Raw genomic sequence first — 19,572 nt, 5'->3', positions numbered from 1 at the left:
CATCCACATGCACACTACAGTTCACAAAGGGGGGAAAGCGATTCACTTCAATTGAAAAATGAAAGGAAAAATTTGCATGTAGAGACCTTGGAGAAGACCTATACAGTCCACAATATCCCAGATCGCGGCGGCGTAACCAATCGTCGAGTTCGTGTGGTCAGTGTGCATCGTCTCTGCCTAATGTGTCTTTTCAGTATGTGCAGCTACTCCACTGCTCAGTGTACGGACAGACAGTCTTTCTGAGGTAGACTGCTCGAGTTAAAGAACAAGCCTTTTTTTTTTTTTTTTTTTTTTTCGTTCTTTTAAGTTGTTTTTATACGTTTTTCTTCCTTTTTATTTTCTTTTATACAAATGTGTGACATTCAAAAAAGACAGAACATAGGTACTACATGTCAATATGTAGCAATGAGGTAGAAATGGTCGTAAAGAATAATGGTTGAAAAACAAACACTGGCGACACTCGAAAGAAACAACCAACGACAACAGCGCTGAAGCAAATAAACACACAAACTGGAGAAGAACTAAATTTATATCTACACAGGAGATGTGCTTTAAAACTTTGTACTTTTCTTTTTGGACATTCCCACATTTCCTCTTCCTTCGCAATCGATTAAAGGAACGTTCCGGTTCAATGCAAGCTAAGCTCTATCGACGGCATAATATTGATTACCGCTGAAAATAATTTGGACTAATCCCTCCGTTTTTTAAAAAACAAATCAAAATTCATAGTTACAGTAACACTTGCAAAGCAAGTAAACAGGTCAAGAGTTCTGGAGGGTTTAAAAGCATTTTTGTTAAAGCGCTTACATGAATTATGCAGCACAAAGCTGTCATTTTTTTTTTTTTTTTTTTTTAAATGGACCTTTCTGAAGTGGGAACACTTTTCTAGTGGACGAATGCCTGAATATCATGATAGTTCCTAGTTAGTAAATTATATTCAATCTTAATCTAGTCTGTAATAACGGCTTTAATTTTAAAACAAAAATAACTGGCTCTGTGTTAGTGACGAGCCCAAAAATATTTTCTGTCCTAATTGATATTATGCTACTAATGCTGTCAAGAACATTCCTTTAACCTATTACAAAGAGCTTTTAAAAATAAAATTTAGTAATCGGTTTTGTTCAAGGGCATCCAGGCTGCAAACATTAGCGTAGAGCACCAGCCCTTCAAAACAACACCAGCGACAGGACTAAAAGATAATTTTTCTTTTCAGGGTCAGTGTGGGGTTTGTTCGTCAGTGCTATTTGGCTTTGAAATCCAGAGTATGATCATTTTCAACAAAACTGACAGCTATATCAAGTCCCATATAAATTTCCCTAAACGTGTGGATGAATTCAAATCTTTAGAGATATCAGTTTTTGATCTTAAATAGTTTTTGTTCGCTTTGGTTTTGAGGGAGGACAATTAAATGTGATAGGCTTTAACACAAAACATTAAAAGTGCATTTGACAAATTGCACAATAGTAACTTTTCTTCAAAACAACACAAAACAAAACAAGAAAGCAGAATGAAAATACCACTCAAGAAGAAAAAAAAAAAGTTTCCACTTTAGACGACAAAACAAGGCTAGAAATCGTAGTCCTTTGGGTGTACATATCACTTTACGAACATTGTGAAGTAAGTGGTGTCTCACAGCTACTGAAAAGACTATCTGGATGTCTGTCAAAAAAGCAGATATTTCTTCAAGGATATGTCATATATATATACACACACATGTAGTGGAGGTCTGGTGCCTCCAACTGCTAAATAAGCACCTTAAAATGGTGTCAAAATTACACTGCAGTGGACAAAAAGAAAAAAGGCTGAAAACAGAGTGTGCATCCTCTCCAACATTTGAGACACATGATATAAAGGCAGAAAAAAAAAGAGACTGATTGAGGGAACACATCGCTTTAACTCTAGTGCTAGACAAAAAAAAGCTGACTCAAATGATCAGAGGCAGTAAACAATCAAGAAACAAAAATACATTCAAACACAAGGTTACCAACATCCTGTGCTACCTTGGGCTAGAAACATACTGTATGCAAGTGCAAAAATACACAAGCTTCGTTGAAGCATTGCAGGAGTACTTGCAATATTGTGGAAGTAACATACCTCCATACTCAAGGGGGCGATAGAATTTTCGTTCAAATGTCTGCAAACATAAAAAATATAAAAAGTTTGACTAACTTGCTCAGCAAGATTCTCTAAAACTGTTGTGCTGCCATTATAGTAGTTGACTTTATGCTGCATCCCAATTTGCTGCCCTAAAAATGTTAACATCCGCCACATTGCATATAATTTCCTACCGTATGGCAGTCTGTTTGCATAATGATGCATTTAAAAGTTAATGACCAAACGTACCTTTACAAAAGTTCACAATGTTATATACTAATGCAAATAACATTTTTTTTTTTTTCATCAGATCAGATACTGATTAATAGTCACTCTTTTTGACCGTTGGTCTTGCATATCCACCATGTTTTAGTTTTTAAACACTTTTTATTTGTTTTTGTAGTTCTAATTAAATCCGCACTCAACGTGCAATGGGTTGTGGACATACTACGATTTGGGACACAGTAATTCTAATTTCGAAAACACTATTTAGGACAAATTGGGATGCAGCATGAATGTAGAAAAAGTTTATAGTAATGCCTACTTTAGTCCCACTCGGTTTACATTTTGAATTGAAGTAGGGCTGTGCAAAAAATGACGAGCTACAACTGAAAAGCTATGCAATATTGCGTTCATCATCGGATATGTATTGCCTCCGATAATGAATGCGATATTGCATAACTTGTCAGTGAACTACGGCTCTGTGTAGTAAATGTCACTCCATCTGACAGCACGTAATAGTAAAACTAATCATAGAATGATTTTTGCACAGCCCTAAATTGAAGTCTGATGCATTTCGGAAAGCAACAACGCTAGCAATCTTCTAACGTGCGTTGCTACATGCCTTGCGTACTTGCGTAGAGTATGTTTCTGGCTTAGGCAATGTGGCCCCAATAAGTGGCCCCATAGAGACCCCATCAATAATGTGTGAGTGTTTACACAAAGGGGTGTTTAGAGTCATATGGGCACTCGAAGAATTGCACAGGTAGTGTGAGACAAACATTTGTTTCTCTTTTTTTTTTTGGAAAAAAGGCAGCTTGTTCTTTATGGAGGCTTCAGAGCGGAGCGAACCTAAAGAGGTTGAAGACACCAAGCTCTCATCTTTCTGTTCTAGTTGCAGAGAAAATAGTGCTAAACTGAGGTAGAACAGAATGCAGGGTACACATGATCCTTCGGATATCTTTACACCAACACCACACAGCAGCAGGACAGAGTCCGAAACAAAAACGAAACATACGTAACTGCGTTACGAAGAACGTGAAAATATTTCCACTTCAAGAATCTGGTAGCCTCTTTGTAAAGTTTTGGTTCACCCCAACTCTGTTCAACCACGTAAATGTGACGTCTACTGCATACTCTGGCGTGGACGTGGTTTCGGACGAACCTTATCTACACAACCGACAGTGCCCATCTCTGACTCGAGCGTTCGTTGTAGTGTCTGAACTGTGCTATGCAGGGAGGAATAGGTGCTGTAGTCAATACTGGCACGCAATTCTGCTTTCGAAACTTAAAGCAATGTCCACAATGGAATTTAGCAAGAACAATAAGAATATAACGGAAGAAAAAATAACTCCCCAAATTTTTCTTCCAAACAACCCAGAAATGTTCTGGTTACATTCATAGTCATATCCTTTTCATTTTTAAATTGGTTGAGGTAAACCTAGAGTTTTAGAAGAAGCAAATTAGAAACCAAACCCAATGTAGTCAGCAGTATGTAGTGCTATCGCATAATCTTTTTTGAGGTACTGTACAAATCACAATCACTTTCCTGAGTTTTTGAAGAAAATCAAACACAAATGGATTTCATAACTTAGGATCCAGATTAAAAGTACAACACGGACCTTCTCCTGCCCTTCCTGGGGTCTACAGGTCAGACTTGATTGAGGAATACTGTTGTTCTTTTGAGAGAAGTGTCGAAAACAAGGAAAGGAACGAAAAGCAGAACATGTCTGATTTAGTTTCATGTTAAAGCTCTCTATATTAGCACATGCCACCAATGTCGATGGTGAGGCAAACAAATCCAAATACAAATCAATAAAGCACCACTTCAGGCACTTCATAGCAACAAAATCTCGAAAACAGCAGAATGATATTTACACACAAAGAAGTTTGTCCTCACGGACAGAGTTCCTCGGTAAGTGGAGCTCTGCGTCTGCAGTACTGAGCCCAGAAAACAGTATTTCTCTGTCTGGATTATGTGCAAAGGGCCAGACCTTGACTTAAGTACAGCCATGCATCATTCAACTGTATCTGACCGTCCTTCAGGTTCTTCTTTAGGGGTCATCTACATTTGTAATAACCACACTGTTTAACTGCACGTGTCACCCAAAGAATTCTGAATCGTATCCCCTCTTCGAGTAGAGGAGCTCACCCTACAGATTTCACTACGCCCTCACTCTTTACTGACTACAACCAAACATCTTATTCCATTCAGTGTACGTATCGAGTTCTTTCTGTGATATGCTGGGCTGGATTTTGCAAAACACATTCTCAAAGTCTTGGTACGACACCGGTCGCATCATTCCGGAAAGGTCTGCGCCGGACATGCCATGGAGAGGACCAACCATGGCCTCCTGGCAAAGCCGGGCCACATCCAACCCGGAGAAGCCGTCTGTCCGCTGAACGAGCAGCGCAACCTCTTTGTCGTTGAGGCAGTAGTTGTGCTGAGAGAGCAGCTGGCTGATTATCTGGTGTCGTGCGGTGGCATCCGGTAAGGGGACGAGCAACCGCTTTACAAAGTACCTTCGTAGAGACTCGTCGATCTCCTCAGGTTTGCTGGTGGAACATACTACAAGAACATGTTCCTCTGGTGAGCTCAGAACTCCGTCAAGCTGGAGGAGGAGTTCACTCTTGATTCGGTTCACCGGACTTTCTTCACTCAACTGGGCAGACAACAGCAGATCTACATCGCTGATGAAGACCACTGAAGGCTGCCGGCAGCGAGCGACAAGGAACGAGGCCTGGACAATCTTCTCGCCCTCTCCGAGCCATTTTGTGACTAGAGCAGAGCCACTGAGGAGGAGGAAAGCCGCGCCAAGCTGACTGGCCATACACCTGCCGAGCAGAGTCCGGCCCGTGCCCTGAGGTCCAAAGAGAAGGATGCTGCGAGGTAATGTGGCCATACCGCTAAACATGTCTGGCCTCAGGATAGGCCACAGGACCTCATCTTTGATGGTGGCTTTCGCCATCTCCAGTCCAGCAATGTCACTCCAGTCCACAGGTGGCGTCTGCTGCAGAATCTCAGTGGTGACCATCTCTACTAAACTAGCATCGCTGTTTTTTAACTGCTCCTCAGCGGGGTGGCTGGACGAAGTGGCCGTGCCGATGGAATGGGGGTGATGCTGTCTGTTGTCGTCCCCGTGGTCACTCAAAACAGGGGAACCGAACTTTCCAAATGACTCGCCTGACCGCAGGGATCCCAAGGAACCTTTGGAGGATCCATACGAAGGAGGGGTTAGCGCCCTTCCGGACTGGCTGCCGAATTTCCGCTGCTGATCCGATGGCATTGACTGCTTTGTGGGCTTAAACGCCAAAGATGATGTGTCAGCATTCCTGTCAAATCCATTCCCTCTGGTTGAGTCAACAAGACTGTTGTCTGGCATTCTGTACATGGGGCTTTGAGCAGAACGCTGCTGGCTGTAGTTGAAATTTCCATAACTGGAGTCCATTTCTCCCTGGCCCGTCATGTAAAATGCTTTTCTTTTCAACGTGTTGGCCGAGCTGCCATTCAAAGGTGTTGGTGCAATTGGCGCATGGTTGTGGGACTGGTAGGAGTAACCGGGAAGAGTGGCAGGGGGTAGGGGAGTGGGGGCAGCAATGCCTGAGGGCAAGTAAGCTGAAGGAGGGGGTGCTCCTCCTGGGCTGTAGCCTGGGGCAACGGGAGTCTGTGGGGGATAACCTGCTGGAGGGTAATTGTAACTGGAGAGATTGGGGGAACTTGCATTGTAGCTGGGCACTAGGGTTGGAGGTGGCGGGGGTGGAGGCTGAAGGAGCCCAGCGCTGTGCAAAGGTGAGGGATGTGGGGACGGGAGAGCTGGGGTGCTCTGCCCGCCGCTGTAAGTGGAATGCAAGTACGAGCCATTGTAACTGCTAGCGAATTCCTGAGAGGGGATCCCCGAGTGCAGTGCAGTAGACGCATGATTCCCGCAGTTACTGCTGGAGTAGCTGGGCTCGGTCAAGCTACTCGCCACCCCCGTGGAGCTGCCGACACTCGCCGTCACATCTGGAGGAGGCAAGGCGGCCGTCATGCCAGTCTTACTTGCAGAAACCACATCTGCGGCACAGCTCATTGGGTAGATCCCCTCCTGCCATGCTTCGCTCTCCGACTTGCGTCCGTTCAAGAGTCCCGGGGCGCTCTCGGAGTACGAGCACAGGAGCGCCCGCTCACTGGGACCCTCCAGGATACCGGAATACTTCTCGGCATACTTCTTCAGAAGGTTGGAGGCCGTCAGTGCCGATATGTCGTCATTGGCCCAGGCGTACTGGTAGGTCCGCTGCAGGTGTCCGCGGTATGCCTCTGCTTTATGTGCGGGGGAACGTGTGGTGGATGAGATGTCGAAATGCTGCTCGGCCCACTGCGCATGCTCTGGGGTCCACTGCATCTTTAAGCCTAAACAAACAAAAACAAGCAGGTGTGAGAAACTTGCACTAACAGATCTGCCAAGCTAATTCATCTGAAATGGCTCAAATGTAGCTGATAACTGTGACTGTAAAGGAAGACGTCATGCATCACAGCATATATCTTGTTCTTAAATACTTGTAGAGAACTGTGATTGAATATTGCAAAAAATCAGTACTGGCCATTAAAAACACATTGGTCGACCACTGAGGTTTTCAGGGGTTTCTTTTTTGACACATCAGAATCAATGATCCAATAAGCAACCGCTACTGAAAAGAAACAAAATACACACAAATGGCAACAACTAGAGTAAAATATGATTTCCATTTTCCCCCATCCAGCTCTCCGAGAGTCCTGGCTTCATATCGCAGGCGCTGCTGACAGTTGGTATCGCAGGAACAGTGCAGATTTGGGCCTCCAACACCTGGTTAGCACAGTATAATGCACCCTGCACACAGCCGAGTGACACAGACATCGCAGGTCACTCTATAATCCAACTCTCATCTAAAGCAGTCCCAGACAGTTTCAAATCTGCTTGGAGGAGTGCAGCAAAGCAATCTCCCAGGCAGCGCTCTACTGCTTTCATCACACAAACTCACAGCACGGCATGAATTACAACAGCTTTCTGTCTGCCGCCCGCCTCCCGGAGCACAGGGAACTGGAAAGGGGGAAAAAACATGCCTGCCTCCCTCTCGTTCGCTCTAATGCTCCCCTTTCTCTCTCCTTCTTTTACTCTGACGCGCTGGGTTCTGCCTCTCTCTTTTTCTCTCCGCAGCCTCTGTCTTTTATTGGCTCCAGGGCTCAAAAGCCACCATCAAGTTTAATCCCAAACTCCATCTGCAAACACAAGCAGTTACATACGCTGTCATCTTAGACACAGCATGGGATTATCAAAGAGACATTTACTCAAGAGCCGACGGGATGACGGGGGTGGTCGTGCGCACACTCGCGCCGTCTGTAGATAGACTTCTGATGACAACAGCGTTCGGCCGCAGTGTCCAGCAGGCGTGTTATTGTGCACACACCTCCCGCTTATCTGAGCTTACTGGGCCTAAGCACTCACAAACACTATTCACGGCACAAAGAAGAAAGAAGATGTCACAGAAAACGACGCTGTTTACAAGCTTTTAGCCATGTGCCCAACTCTAAAGCCTGTCAAATTACCTAAAGACTGCACCTTTTCGTGCACTCAATGGCAATTGGGTATTTAAAACTTAAAATAATAGGGCTGCCAAACGATTAATCGTGATTAATCGCATACAAAATACAAGCACATTCATGTATATATTTAAGAAATATTTACAAGTATATGTATTTATTATAATTTTTTTACAATTTTTATATATAAATAAAAATAATTTGTACATAAATAGCATATTTCCATTAAATATGTACATTAATTTGTGTGTATTTATAAATAGATATATAATAATTACACACAGTACACACACATATTAGACAAACTCAAACTTTTATTGTGTATGTGATTAATCGCAATTAATCTTTTGCCAGACCTACTCTCAAAACATGATATAAACAGATGATCACTCCTTGTAGCATGTGCGTCAAAAAAAAAAAAAAAAAAAAAAAAAAAAAAAAGATAAATATGTTACTGGGTAGAATAAATAGAAAAATTAATGCCAAAATAGCCACAAAAATCTAATAATATTTTATAAATATAAATGGCATGAAAAATCTAATAATTTATTTTAATGTGTTATTTTTTCCCCCCAAAAGAAACACTATTTTGACCAAATAAATTCAGCCAGTGAATTACATTAGTAAATGCAAAAAGCAAAATATAGTAAAAATCTAGTTAAAAACAACTAGGTTTTCCACCTATACAGCAATATATAGTTAAAACAAAAATGCAATATTTATTTGCATATATATAAATATATATATATATATATATATATATATATATATATATGAAAAATGCAGCACCTGTGAACATTTTTGAGCAATGAAACTAATCATTTTAATTCATGGAAACTGACATTTTGAACAGGTTTATGGAAATAAATTGAGCTTCAGTTTTCACTATAGAAGCTGAAGTCTTTTTAAGGAGACATTAAGAACTGTGAAACTAGTCTAATTACATAGTCTTTCAGTCACTTAATGAGCAAATTAAAAGTGCACTGAAGCCACTGTATTGCAATGTTACTTAATTTTGCATCACCAGCAAAATCATCACAAATATAGCATAAATATTGAATAAATCACCTAGCCCTAGTTGTATTTGCAGAGTCTGTGATGCCTACTCACTATGTCTCTATAAATAAATCCCCTTTGATACCCCATCAGTGTATTGTGTGCGTATATCAGAGCACTTTCTCCACAATAGAAGATGGGCATGTGGTTTTCCCTCGCCTGAATCCCCCAGCAGGCTGGCCAGACACCACACACACACATACACACACACACACAGAGCTAATTAGCAGGATGATGCTGAGCTAATTGTGTTAATTTACAAGGTTTTAGTCAAAGGGATCGCTGCTTTGGCTGGCAAGGCTGTCAGGCCTGCGAGTTAATGACTAAGAAAGGCTGAAGACAAAGAAAGCTGGCAAGAACATGGCAGACATGCCAGCAAGCCCATTAATAAAGCACAGGGATAAAACCAGCGCCGCAAATCCAGACAGATGTCAGTTCTAGCACGATTATCAACTGATCAGCAATGGTAACGCCTGTGTTTCATTATCAGAGTCCAGACTTTCACTTAATCAATTTCCAAAAGCAGGTCTCTACAGTGTGAGCATTTATAAGTGCAAAACTGCCGCATGCAAATGTGAAAAATAAAATTATTTGGTGCAATTATGCCGATGCATGTGACATCTGACATCCAAATAAAAAGTAATTTTATTCAATAGATCCTCATGCATTTAACTGTGCAGACAAATGACATTTTACGCATTGTGGTTTGTCGCTTTTTTGTTGCTTTGCATCAAAGAAAATATTAAGAAAAGGAAAAAAGTGCATTGTAACATGATTTTTTTAACTGGTAAATAAAACAAATTATTAAAGTATATTTTATAAGAAACCATTATTTCAGTCTTTCTACTTCAGCATTTAACATTTAATTCAATGTATTGCAGTGTTATTTTAGTATTATTGACTATTACAGTTTTTAGTAATATTTTAGTTTTTATTTTTAGATTTTCTGTTTTCATTTAAATTTTAGTATTTAGTATTTTTAGTATTAAAATTTTGGATTTTAGTAGTTTTGCTTTTATATATCTATATAGTTTTTCATTTTTTTATATTTATATTACATTACATCAAGTTAAATTAAAATTAAAATTGTGCTTTGGTTTAAATAAATAAATAAATAAATACATACATACATACATACATACAAATAAATGGTCACTTGTATGAAAGCCTTTTTCCAGCACTGAATACAAAAATAAAAAGACAATTGTGACTTTTTTTTTTTTTTTCCGCAATTGTGACTTTTTGACTTTATAACATGCAATTTTGAGTTAAGTCAGAATTGTGAAATATAAACATGCAATTCTGAGAACAGTCTTTTTTCCCCATCAGAATTGGATTTTATAACTTGCATTACGCAATTCTGATAAAAAAGTCAAAACTGCGAGTTTGTTTCGCAGTTCTGATAAAAAAAGTCTATTTTTTTTATTCAGAAGCGGAAATGGGCTTCCATACACTTGTAATTTCTTTGTAATTTTTGTAAAATTTACTAGCAACCTCTGAGTAAAAATAGTAAATCATACATCAGTTTTTTTCAGTGTGTTTACTACTGTATAGGACAAATGTCATGTTTACTAAAAACCATTCACTGACATGAATTTTGATTGTGCATGTATAAAATATGCCTGCAATAAGAAATTAGCTATCAGATTTGAGTATTTTTAATACATACAATATGTGCTTGTAAATATTGACTGTTCTCCTTTAATAACCTATTAAACACCGGATGCACATTTGCCATCATCCGAGGACAAGCTTTTCATTTTTCAGCGTGCAAAAAGCGTGCTGCTGCGAATATTACCTTGGGAATTCAGAGGTTGGACTATCTCCCTGCCTCTGTACATCCACTTGTTAATGCATTTATTACTCTTCTTTCATGTTCCACTTTGGAATATATATATATTTATATACGGCTCCTCTCACAGGCAGGTCTTTGTGAGGAATGTGGGTGTTAACTTGCTCTACAACAAAGTAAGACATTTCAAGAGGTTGAAATCCTCCGCTGCGCACACAGAGAGATTTCAAACAATGCTCTCGTCTCGCGGTTTGATGGGTTTTATGAAACGCACTACACTCGAACAAAAGAACAAATTCACTTCCCGTCACTATTACCGAGCCATTACAAAAATAAAACCGTTCTCAACAAGATTAAAGCAGTTGGAAATGAGACATCAAGGATTTATTTTACGGGGGAATAGCGAGTCGCTCTGGACACTTTGAATTCGAGTACTCACCTCATGTATGTGCCAGTATTTGTAAATTGCTTCTTTTCTATTTTTATTCAATATGCTTACTTTGACCCTTCAGACAGTGTCGTCCCCACAGCTTGTTTAAACATAAATTGGGAGCTTTGTGCGACGGCCCCGTTTCAGAGAGATTTGAGGATTATAATTGAACGATGAAGGAGGAAAACGAGATGCAGAGAGAGAGACGCAGAAAATGAATCATGTGAAGTCTGAGTTTTTACTGCACTAAATCATCAGCTTCATTCCGGTCCACGCTGGGCTCAAGTTTCAGTTAGCACTGTGACACAAACATAAATAACACAAAAAGCACATCCTTATCGCTACTAGAGGAATAAAAGTGTCACTCAGGTCTCTCTAATCTGTCATCGGTGAGCTTGCTACCTTCTTAGGGAACGTGCAGACTAACACTGATCAACAATGTGGCCCCCGTGACCATACTACAGTTTACTGCCATGCCATATTTCATAAGGTCTTCGTTATCAACCAATATATTGGCTAGACATAAATCAAAGAAAGGCGACACTTTACATTAAGGTCCAGTTACTTAAAAATTAGTAAAAGCAACATTAACTAACATTAACTAAAAATAAGCCATACATTTGTTACAGCATTTATTCATTTATGTTCAATTATTTATTTTTAATTCATGTTAACTCATGTCTATTAAATAATACTGACAGATACTTTTGATTGTGTTGATGTTTTAGTACTGTAGCTAAATGTTAAAATGAACATTAAGATTAATAAATGCTTTAGAAGCATTTATCATTATTAGTTCATGTTAACTAATGCAGTTTACTAATGTTAACTAATGGAAGCATATTATAAAGTGCTACCAATATTCCCAAATAAATAAATACAAACACAGATATTTAAAAAAAGGTCTTATTTGTTAAAATAACTACATTAGATAACATGAAAAATATAGCATTTATTAATCTGTTAATTTCAGCATTTACTAATACATTTTTAAAATCCAACGTTGCATGTAATTAGTGTTATTTAGGTATTATTTATATACTATTAATAATTTAAACTGGTTTTAATTTTTTTTTTTCTATATTTTTTATTTTTAATTGTAATTTATTGTTTTGTATTTTTTTACCTGCATTTGTCATGGTTATTAGTTTGTTATAAAAAAACAAAAAAACAAAAACAAATTAAACTTAAATAGTAATATTTAAAATATTACTATTTAAGTTTATTTATTTATTTATTTATTTATTTATTTATTTATTTATTTCAGTTTTAGTTTTAGTTCAGTTATTTCTTTGCAGTTAGTAATTATAGTGTTTCAGCTTCAACTTATTTCAGGTAGATGCTACCTGCACCATTTTATTTATATATTTATTTATGCATATGTATGTATTTTTTTTAACCTTATATTTATATTTTATTTTATGTCAGATTTATTTTATTTAATAAAAAGGTTTGCGCTTTAGTTAACGATTATAAGTAAAGTGCTGTGAACTAACATGAGCCAACAAAAATTAATCAAAAACCAATAAATAAATAAAACCAAAAATGAACAAAATTAATTTAAATTAATACAATTATATTATAAAATGTACCTCACTGTTATGTAGTTCATGCTAGCTAAAGAGTTAAATAATGTTAATATATACATACAGACAATAATACTTTACTTATGCATTTATATTATGATACTCAAATACAAATATATATATTTTGTATCAGTTAAATTTGGTAACACTTAACGTTAAGATCTCATTGTACACTGAATAAAAAAAATGTGCTTTGTCTATATAGGGTGCACCAAATCTTATAAGGTTTCAGTTTAGTTAGGATGCTGTCTTAGAAGTCAGCATGGCAGCTCAGTAGATTTAGGAACAGAGTAAACGTCAGTCCTAAAAAGCAGTAATTCTTCTCTACGTAATCTGGAGTGTCATATAATTACTTGTATTTGTATTAAAGGGATGTTTGGAGCCAGCCTGAGGCCTCAAAGCTCAATTTCCACTGATTGACTTCTCACAAAGCCCCCTTTTGTTTAATTCACCACTGTCTGCTGGTCTACTTTACGCCTGGAAAATCTTAGATTACGCTGACCATTGTCACTCATTTGGCTGAGATGCCAAACAAAAGCCGACAAGACCGATTGATCGCAAGCGGGACTTCATCAGACGAGATATTCTTAAGGTGCATTGAGTGTTTTGCACATGATCTGGTGCTAGTGGGTCACAGGCCCTTTCTAAAAGTCACAGTTAGCAAGGAAAAACAATGTTAAATGCATATAATAAAATGCAAAATGCAGTTATGGAAAGTAAATGATATTAAATATTGCAAAGTCTGGAGAAAACACTTCACATATTATTTATTGATGCCAGACCACATGCAACTTTTTAGGAAATTAATCTGGCACTTGGCAGAATTACAGAATACTAAAACCGAAAACTACAAATAAAACCATAAAAAATAGAAGTTCCCATTACTTGAAATAAATATTAAATGAAAAAATATATTTAAAAAATTACTTTTTTTTTTTATGTTTGCTTGTTGACATTTCTTATTTTTTAAAACATTTTTTTATTTTTTATTTTTATTTTAGACATTTCTTATTTTTATTTTTCGTTATTAACTTAATATTAAAATTGAAAATAAAACTGAACTCAACTACTGAACTAATATTGAAATAAAAACTATATAGACAAAGCAAAAAAAAAAAAAAAATGCTAAAAGCAGCAAAATTACTACATTTACCTAGAATGAAAATGGAAAATATATAAAAACAGTGTCTTACTGTTAATAAAATAAGCTTGTCAAACATAGACATCCTCAAAACGATGAACAAAATTACACCAAGTCAAAGAAATTACAACACAATATACAATAAATTTCGGTTTACTTAAAGCAAAAAAATAAGGTTTGTGTTAACAATATATGGAGAGCAATGAATTATTAGCCATTCAAAACCACGACCATTAAATTCAAAATCAGAAATCATAACAGACTTTATTCTACTTAATCTGTGTCAAGTATTTGTTTTTTTCAGTCAATGATTGATTTGAAAGAAATTTTGGTTTCATTTCTTACAATAAAAACACCTATTTTCTGGCTCCCGAAGCAGAAACCAGTCATTTACAAAAAACTTCAGTAACACAACCATGCAACGACAAAAACGAGTTAAATTTCAGAAAGATAATAGTCAACTTTGTCTTGTGAACATTCAAGCATTAGTTCATCTGAATGATTAAAGATACGCCATACTTCCTCACCTATTACAAGCTGAAACCTGACAGTAATTACTGATCATCTGTGCTCATCTAATGGCTCTGTTAGTTCTGCCACTGATCAACACACTGAGTTTGGATGGCGGGGGGAGCGAGCGAGCGAGTGGCGATACACTGCAGTGTGTAATTTCAGACACTGTGATCATGGCCAATGAGACAGAGAAGCTGACCTTTTTCGGATCTATTAATCTGGCTAGCCTCGGCCGATTTTAAGCAAACAGCGGCGAGCTTGCGCTCTGTCTGTCCAATTTCCCAGCGCGTAAATTGGACAGCCGCTCGCACCATTCTCAATTCATTACTGAGCTGCTGAAAGGAAGCTATGAGGTGGTGGAGAGGTGTGTGTCCTGGTGTGTGTGTGTGTGTATCGACTAGAGATGTGCAGTTTGGTCATTCTGACTGCTCGAATACTCATAGATAAATCAGTACCTCAGTTCCATCTGATCTATATTTAAATAGTTAATTCATTCATATCCATCAGATAAACATCTTCTGTTGTTATATCCTGTCTTTTAGCATTTCAGTTGTTTTTGTCTTGTTTTCCTTTCCTTGTTAAAAATATCTAAACATCCATAAAACAGTATGAATATGGCTGAGAAGCTAAATTACACAGGACATTATTTTAATAATTATATCTTTAATCATTTCATTTTTCTTACAACACTGGCAGATATATTTATAGTACACTTAACACAAGAACAAATAACTGGACAATGGGCTAATAAAAATAAAGTTTTATACAGTTCTGTAAGACATTATGTTCTGGAACCATGTAAATCTTGTTTTAAGGAAGTTTAGGATTTTTTACTAGAAAACATGACAAAATACAGATAATTAAAATGATAAAATTAGTGAGACATGATACAACGTCCAAAGACAGTTTTTTTATTTATTCATTTTTTATATGCATCAGACTGCATGCTGTCTTGCTCCAAAATAAATAAATAAATAAATAAAAATAAAATAAAATAAAAAACAATAATTATTTTTAAATAAAAAAAAAAATATGCAGGATAGTATTTTAATAAATACTATCCTCGAATTATTCAATATATTATCTTGAATTTTTCTGTAATACAATATGACATTTTAAATAAAATGACATTTAAAAAAAAAATAATTTTCAAAAATAAATGTCAGATTTAAATACCTCTTGTTTTAAGGATGTTGTGATATTTTTACTGGAAAACAAAATGCAAAAAAGCATTTTTTTGACCATTATTTTTTGTCAACGTGCATTTTTTTTTAATACATATGCATCAGAATGCATGATGTCTTCCTTCATAAACCAAGATTAAATTTACTTGAGAAGCCAAAATGGACAATGGGCAAATGATCAGATCTTTTTACTGGAAAACAAGATAAAAAAAAAGAGAATTAAAATGATAAAATTAGCAAGGCATGATGCAAAAGCCAGAGACATCAAAAATCTTTTCTTTTTTTTTTTTTTGGCAGTGCGATAATTTTTTGATATGCATCAGATTGCATGATGTCCTATTTCAAACATCAATAAAATCAATAAAATAAAATAAAAAGACATCATGCATGATGTTTAGATATTTTTACTGAAAAAAAAAAATACTGTTCATTCATAAAAAAATCTGAATGCAAGGTACTGCCCAAAATGTCACTATAACGGACCACAATTTTCATAAAAGGTTTGAAAATAAGCCAATGATGAATGAATAAACTACTAGAAAGTACTCCAGCACTTTCCTAGCATCGACATGCAATGGTTTGTAGCCGAATTCTGTGGCATAAAAGGCCTGTTTTCGGCGGTTCTCGCTCTGGCGTTTGGTGCGGGTGGATGGATGCGGTTGCCCTAGGAGGAAGCTGTCATAATTGAAACGTGGCCTAATCAGACTCATTACCATTTTGGGCAATTTGCACCACCAAAGATGCTTATTAGGTAACTGTGTTTAATAAAGCGCTCTTTAGAAAGCTAACAGTAATGAGCTCTTTAAAGTCAGCTCGGAGTGTGATTATGCCAGTGGAAGTGTTTAGCCTGCCGCGCGCAGACTGCTACATTTAGTCTTGTGCAATGTCATAATTAAGCCATGCAACCTGCTTTCACTGCCTCACAATGGATGCGGCTGCGGCCTGTAAAACCCGGGAAAATATTTATAATTACTGATCATTACAGCCCAGGGATTTTTATCTGCGGATGTAAACACAATTATGAGAGCCTCTTGCTTTCATGTGCCTCAAACAGAGGACTCCATATGACAAGCGTGCAAATAGTGTGGACACACATTAATTACATTTATAAATAAAAACAAGCTCGTGTTTTTGTTTCAGCGCTCTACTGATCTCTCTCGCACGCACGCCTTTTCCCTTTCTCCTCTTTTGGAGCGAGCCTGGGATGTGCTTCTAATTCAATCGCTACTAGAAATCATTATGGCAATTCATCTTACATATCAACTTAAAAGGTAATTTGAAAATCCATGTCGTCCTCGTTCAAATGCTGCCTGAGACCAGAGGTCATCGTTTAGCCCCTAATTTACTCAAGAAATTTAGTCAAGGCCCTCTAACTGCCATGGAGCGCATGATTTTCCTGACCGTGGTGAAGGAGGACAGAGATAGAAAGTTTTTTTTAAGGCTTGCATTTCCAGTTGGGCTGGACGACATAATGAGTATTTATGATATTGGTAAAGACACTTTACCAAGCATTGTGTGTAGCACTTAAAGTTACTTTCATGAATCAAACTGTCCAGAGATGGACGGATAGAACAATATAATGATTGATAGAACAACAGTTCAAATGATGGAGGAAGAATAGATAGAATCATAGATAGACCTACAGAACAAAATATAGATAGAACGACAGAACGATAGATAGATGGATAGATGATGGATGGATGATATGGATGGATAGATGGATGGACAGATGGATAGAACAACAGAACGACAGATAGATATATAAGATAGACAGATAGACACACGTTAGAATAAACGCCAGAATGATAGAGCAATAGAACGATAGAACAATAGACAGATAGAAAAAAAAATGATAGAACGACAGATAGAGCGACGGATAGATAGATAGATAGATAGATAGATAGATAGATAGACAGACAGAGATGCATTAGAATAAACGGCACAACGATAGAGCAATAGAATGATAGAACAATAGATATAAATAGAACGACAGAACGATAGATAGATAGATAGATAAATAAACATACATTAGAATAAACGCCAGAATGATAGAACATTAAGAATGATAGAACAATAGACAGATGATAGATAGATAGATAGATAGATAGATAGATAGACAGACAGATAGATAGATAGAGATACGTTAGAATAAACAGCACAACAATAGAGCAATAGAATTATAGAACAAAAGACAAATAGAATGACAGAACGATAGAACGATATATAGATAGAATGATAGATAGAATGATAGATAGAACAATCAATAGATAGAACGACAGATAGAACAATAGAACAATAGACAGATAGAATGACAGAACGATAGAATGATATATAGATAGAATGATAGATAGATAGATAGATAGAACAATCAATAGATAGAATGACAGATAGAACAATAGACAGATAGAATGACAGAACGATAGAACGATATATAGATAGAATGATAGATAGATAGATAGATAGAACAATCAATAGATAGAACGACAGATAGAACAATAGACAGATAGATACGTTAGAATAAATGGCAGAATGATAGAGCAATAGTACGATAAAACAACAGACAGATAGATAGAACGATAGAAAGAATGATAGAAAGAACAATAGATAGAATGACAGACGGATGGATGGATGGATGGATGGACGGATAGAGATACATTAGAATAAACGGCAGAATGACAGAGCAATAGAACGATAGAACAATAGACAGATAGAACGATAGATAGATAGACAGATAGATAGACAGATAGACATAGATAGACAGATAGAATAATATACAGAACGACAGACAGACAGATAGACAGACAGATAGATAGACAGACAGAGAACGATAGAACGATAGATAGATAGATAGATGGATGGATGGAGATATGTTAGAATACACAGCAGAATGATAGAGCAATAGAACGATAGAACAATAGACAGAATGATATATAGAATGATAAAAAGAACGATAGAAGGAACGATAGATGGATGGATAGAGATACGTTAGAATAAACGGAAGAATGATAGAGCAATAGAACAATAGAACGATAGAACGATAGATAGAACGAGAGAACGATAGATAGATAGACAAATAAAATGATAGATAGATAGATAGATAGAAAGATAGATAGAGCAATAGAATGATAGAACGATAGATAGAACGATAGATAGAACGATAGATAGACAGATAAAATGATAGATAGATAGATAGATAGATAGATAGATAGATAGATAGATAGATAGATAGATAGATAAATATATAACACCCTGTCTAAGTTTCCACACAGTCTTTGTTAATTAGTTGATGATGAACATCATCAAATGAAGCAACACCTGCAGAGTCACACTACCTTCTGGGTGCTATAATTTAATCAAGCTGTCTAAACACAATTAATCAATTAATTACTCTTAAATGCATGTCAGACACTGAAGTCCATCATTTAGTGATTTGGTTAATTGTGGGAGTGAGAGCATAGACATGACAGGGAAATAACTGGGGCAATGACAAACGCCACGTATGAGACGATGACAACCAGAAAATGTTAAAAAAAAAAATAAAAAAAAATCTACAAGCTTGTGTGTCAAGTTCTTGGAAATGCAATTTTTGTTGTTGATTCCAAACATAAAAAGCATTTATACCAAATATTAGACTTAACAACTCTAAAGATGTCAGGTGGTGTATCCATCAAGTAGAAAGTAATACAAATATTTTCCTTAGACCTTCATTCAATACACATCAAAATTATTTTCAAAAATAATTTTTTCACAAGGTAACTTTTTTCTTTTTTTTCTTTTAAGAAATATTCAAGTTTTCTTAAGTCACTTGCTTTGAAAACATGAAATTTACATTGCCTTGTCACAAAACTACAGTATATTGAATAGATAGATATCATTTTTTTCTTTCCTACAATATCTAGACAGTTACACCACCCAAACATTTTTAAGCCTGCTTACGTAAACAAATAAATAAATACAAAAAAAAGTGTATTTGCATTTTTGACAAATTTTTGGGAAAAAA

At 36.6% G+C, this 19,572-nt stretch overlaps 1 protein-coding gene across 3 annotated transcripts in view; it reads right to left on the bottom strand.

The window, feature by feature from the left end:
• Positions 1-1,528: 1,528 nt before the first annotated feature.
• The window catches only part of fign (fidgetin), a 169,729-nt gene continuing 151,685 nt past the window's right edge, over positions 1,529-19,572 (bottom strand). For all 3 annotated transcript variants that reach the window (XM_051119197.1, XM_051119198.1, XM_051119196.1), the window contains one exon: positions 1,529-6,703. In XM_051119197.1, the coding sequence (XP_050975154.1) occupies positions 4,494-6,695 (2,202 nt within the window). In that variant the 5' untranslated portion in view covers positions 6,696-6,703 and the 3' untranslated portion in view covers positions 1,529-4,493. The remainder of the gene's footprint in view (positions 6,704-19,572) is intronic.

Source organism: Labeo rohita, chromosome 9 (genome assembly GCF_022985175.1).
Source record: "Labeo rohita strain BAU-BD-2019 chromosome 9, IGBB_LRoh.1.0, whole genome shotgun sequence".
NCBI classification, from domain to species: Eukaryota; Metazoa; Chordata; class Actinopteri; order Cypriniformes; family Cyprinidae; genus Labeo; species Labeo rohita.
The sequence above is the reverse complement of the archived record's forward strand: the minus strand, read 5'-3'. Positions and strand labels throughout refer to the sequence as shown.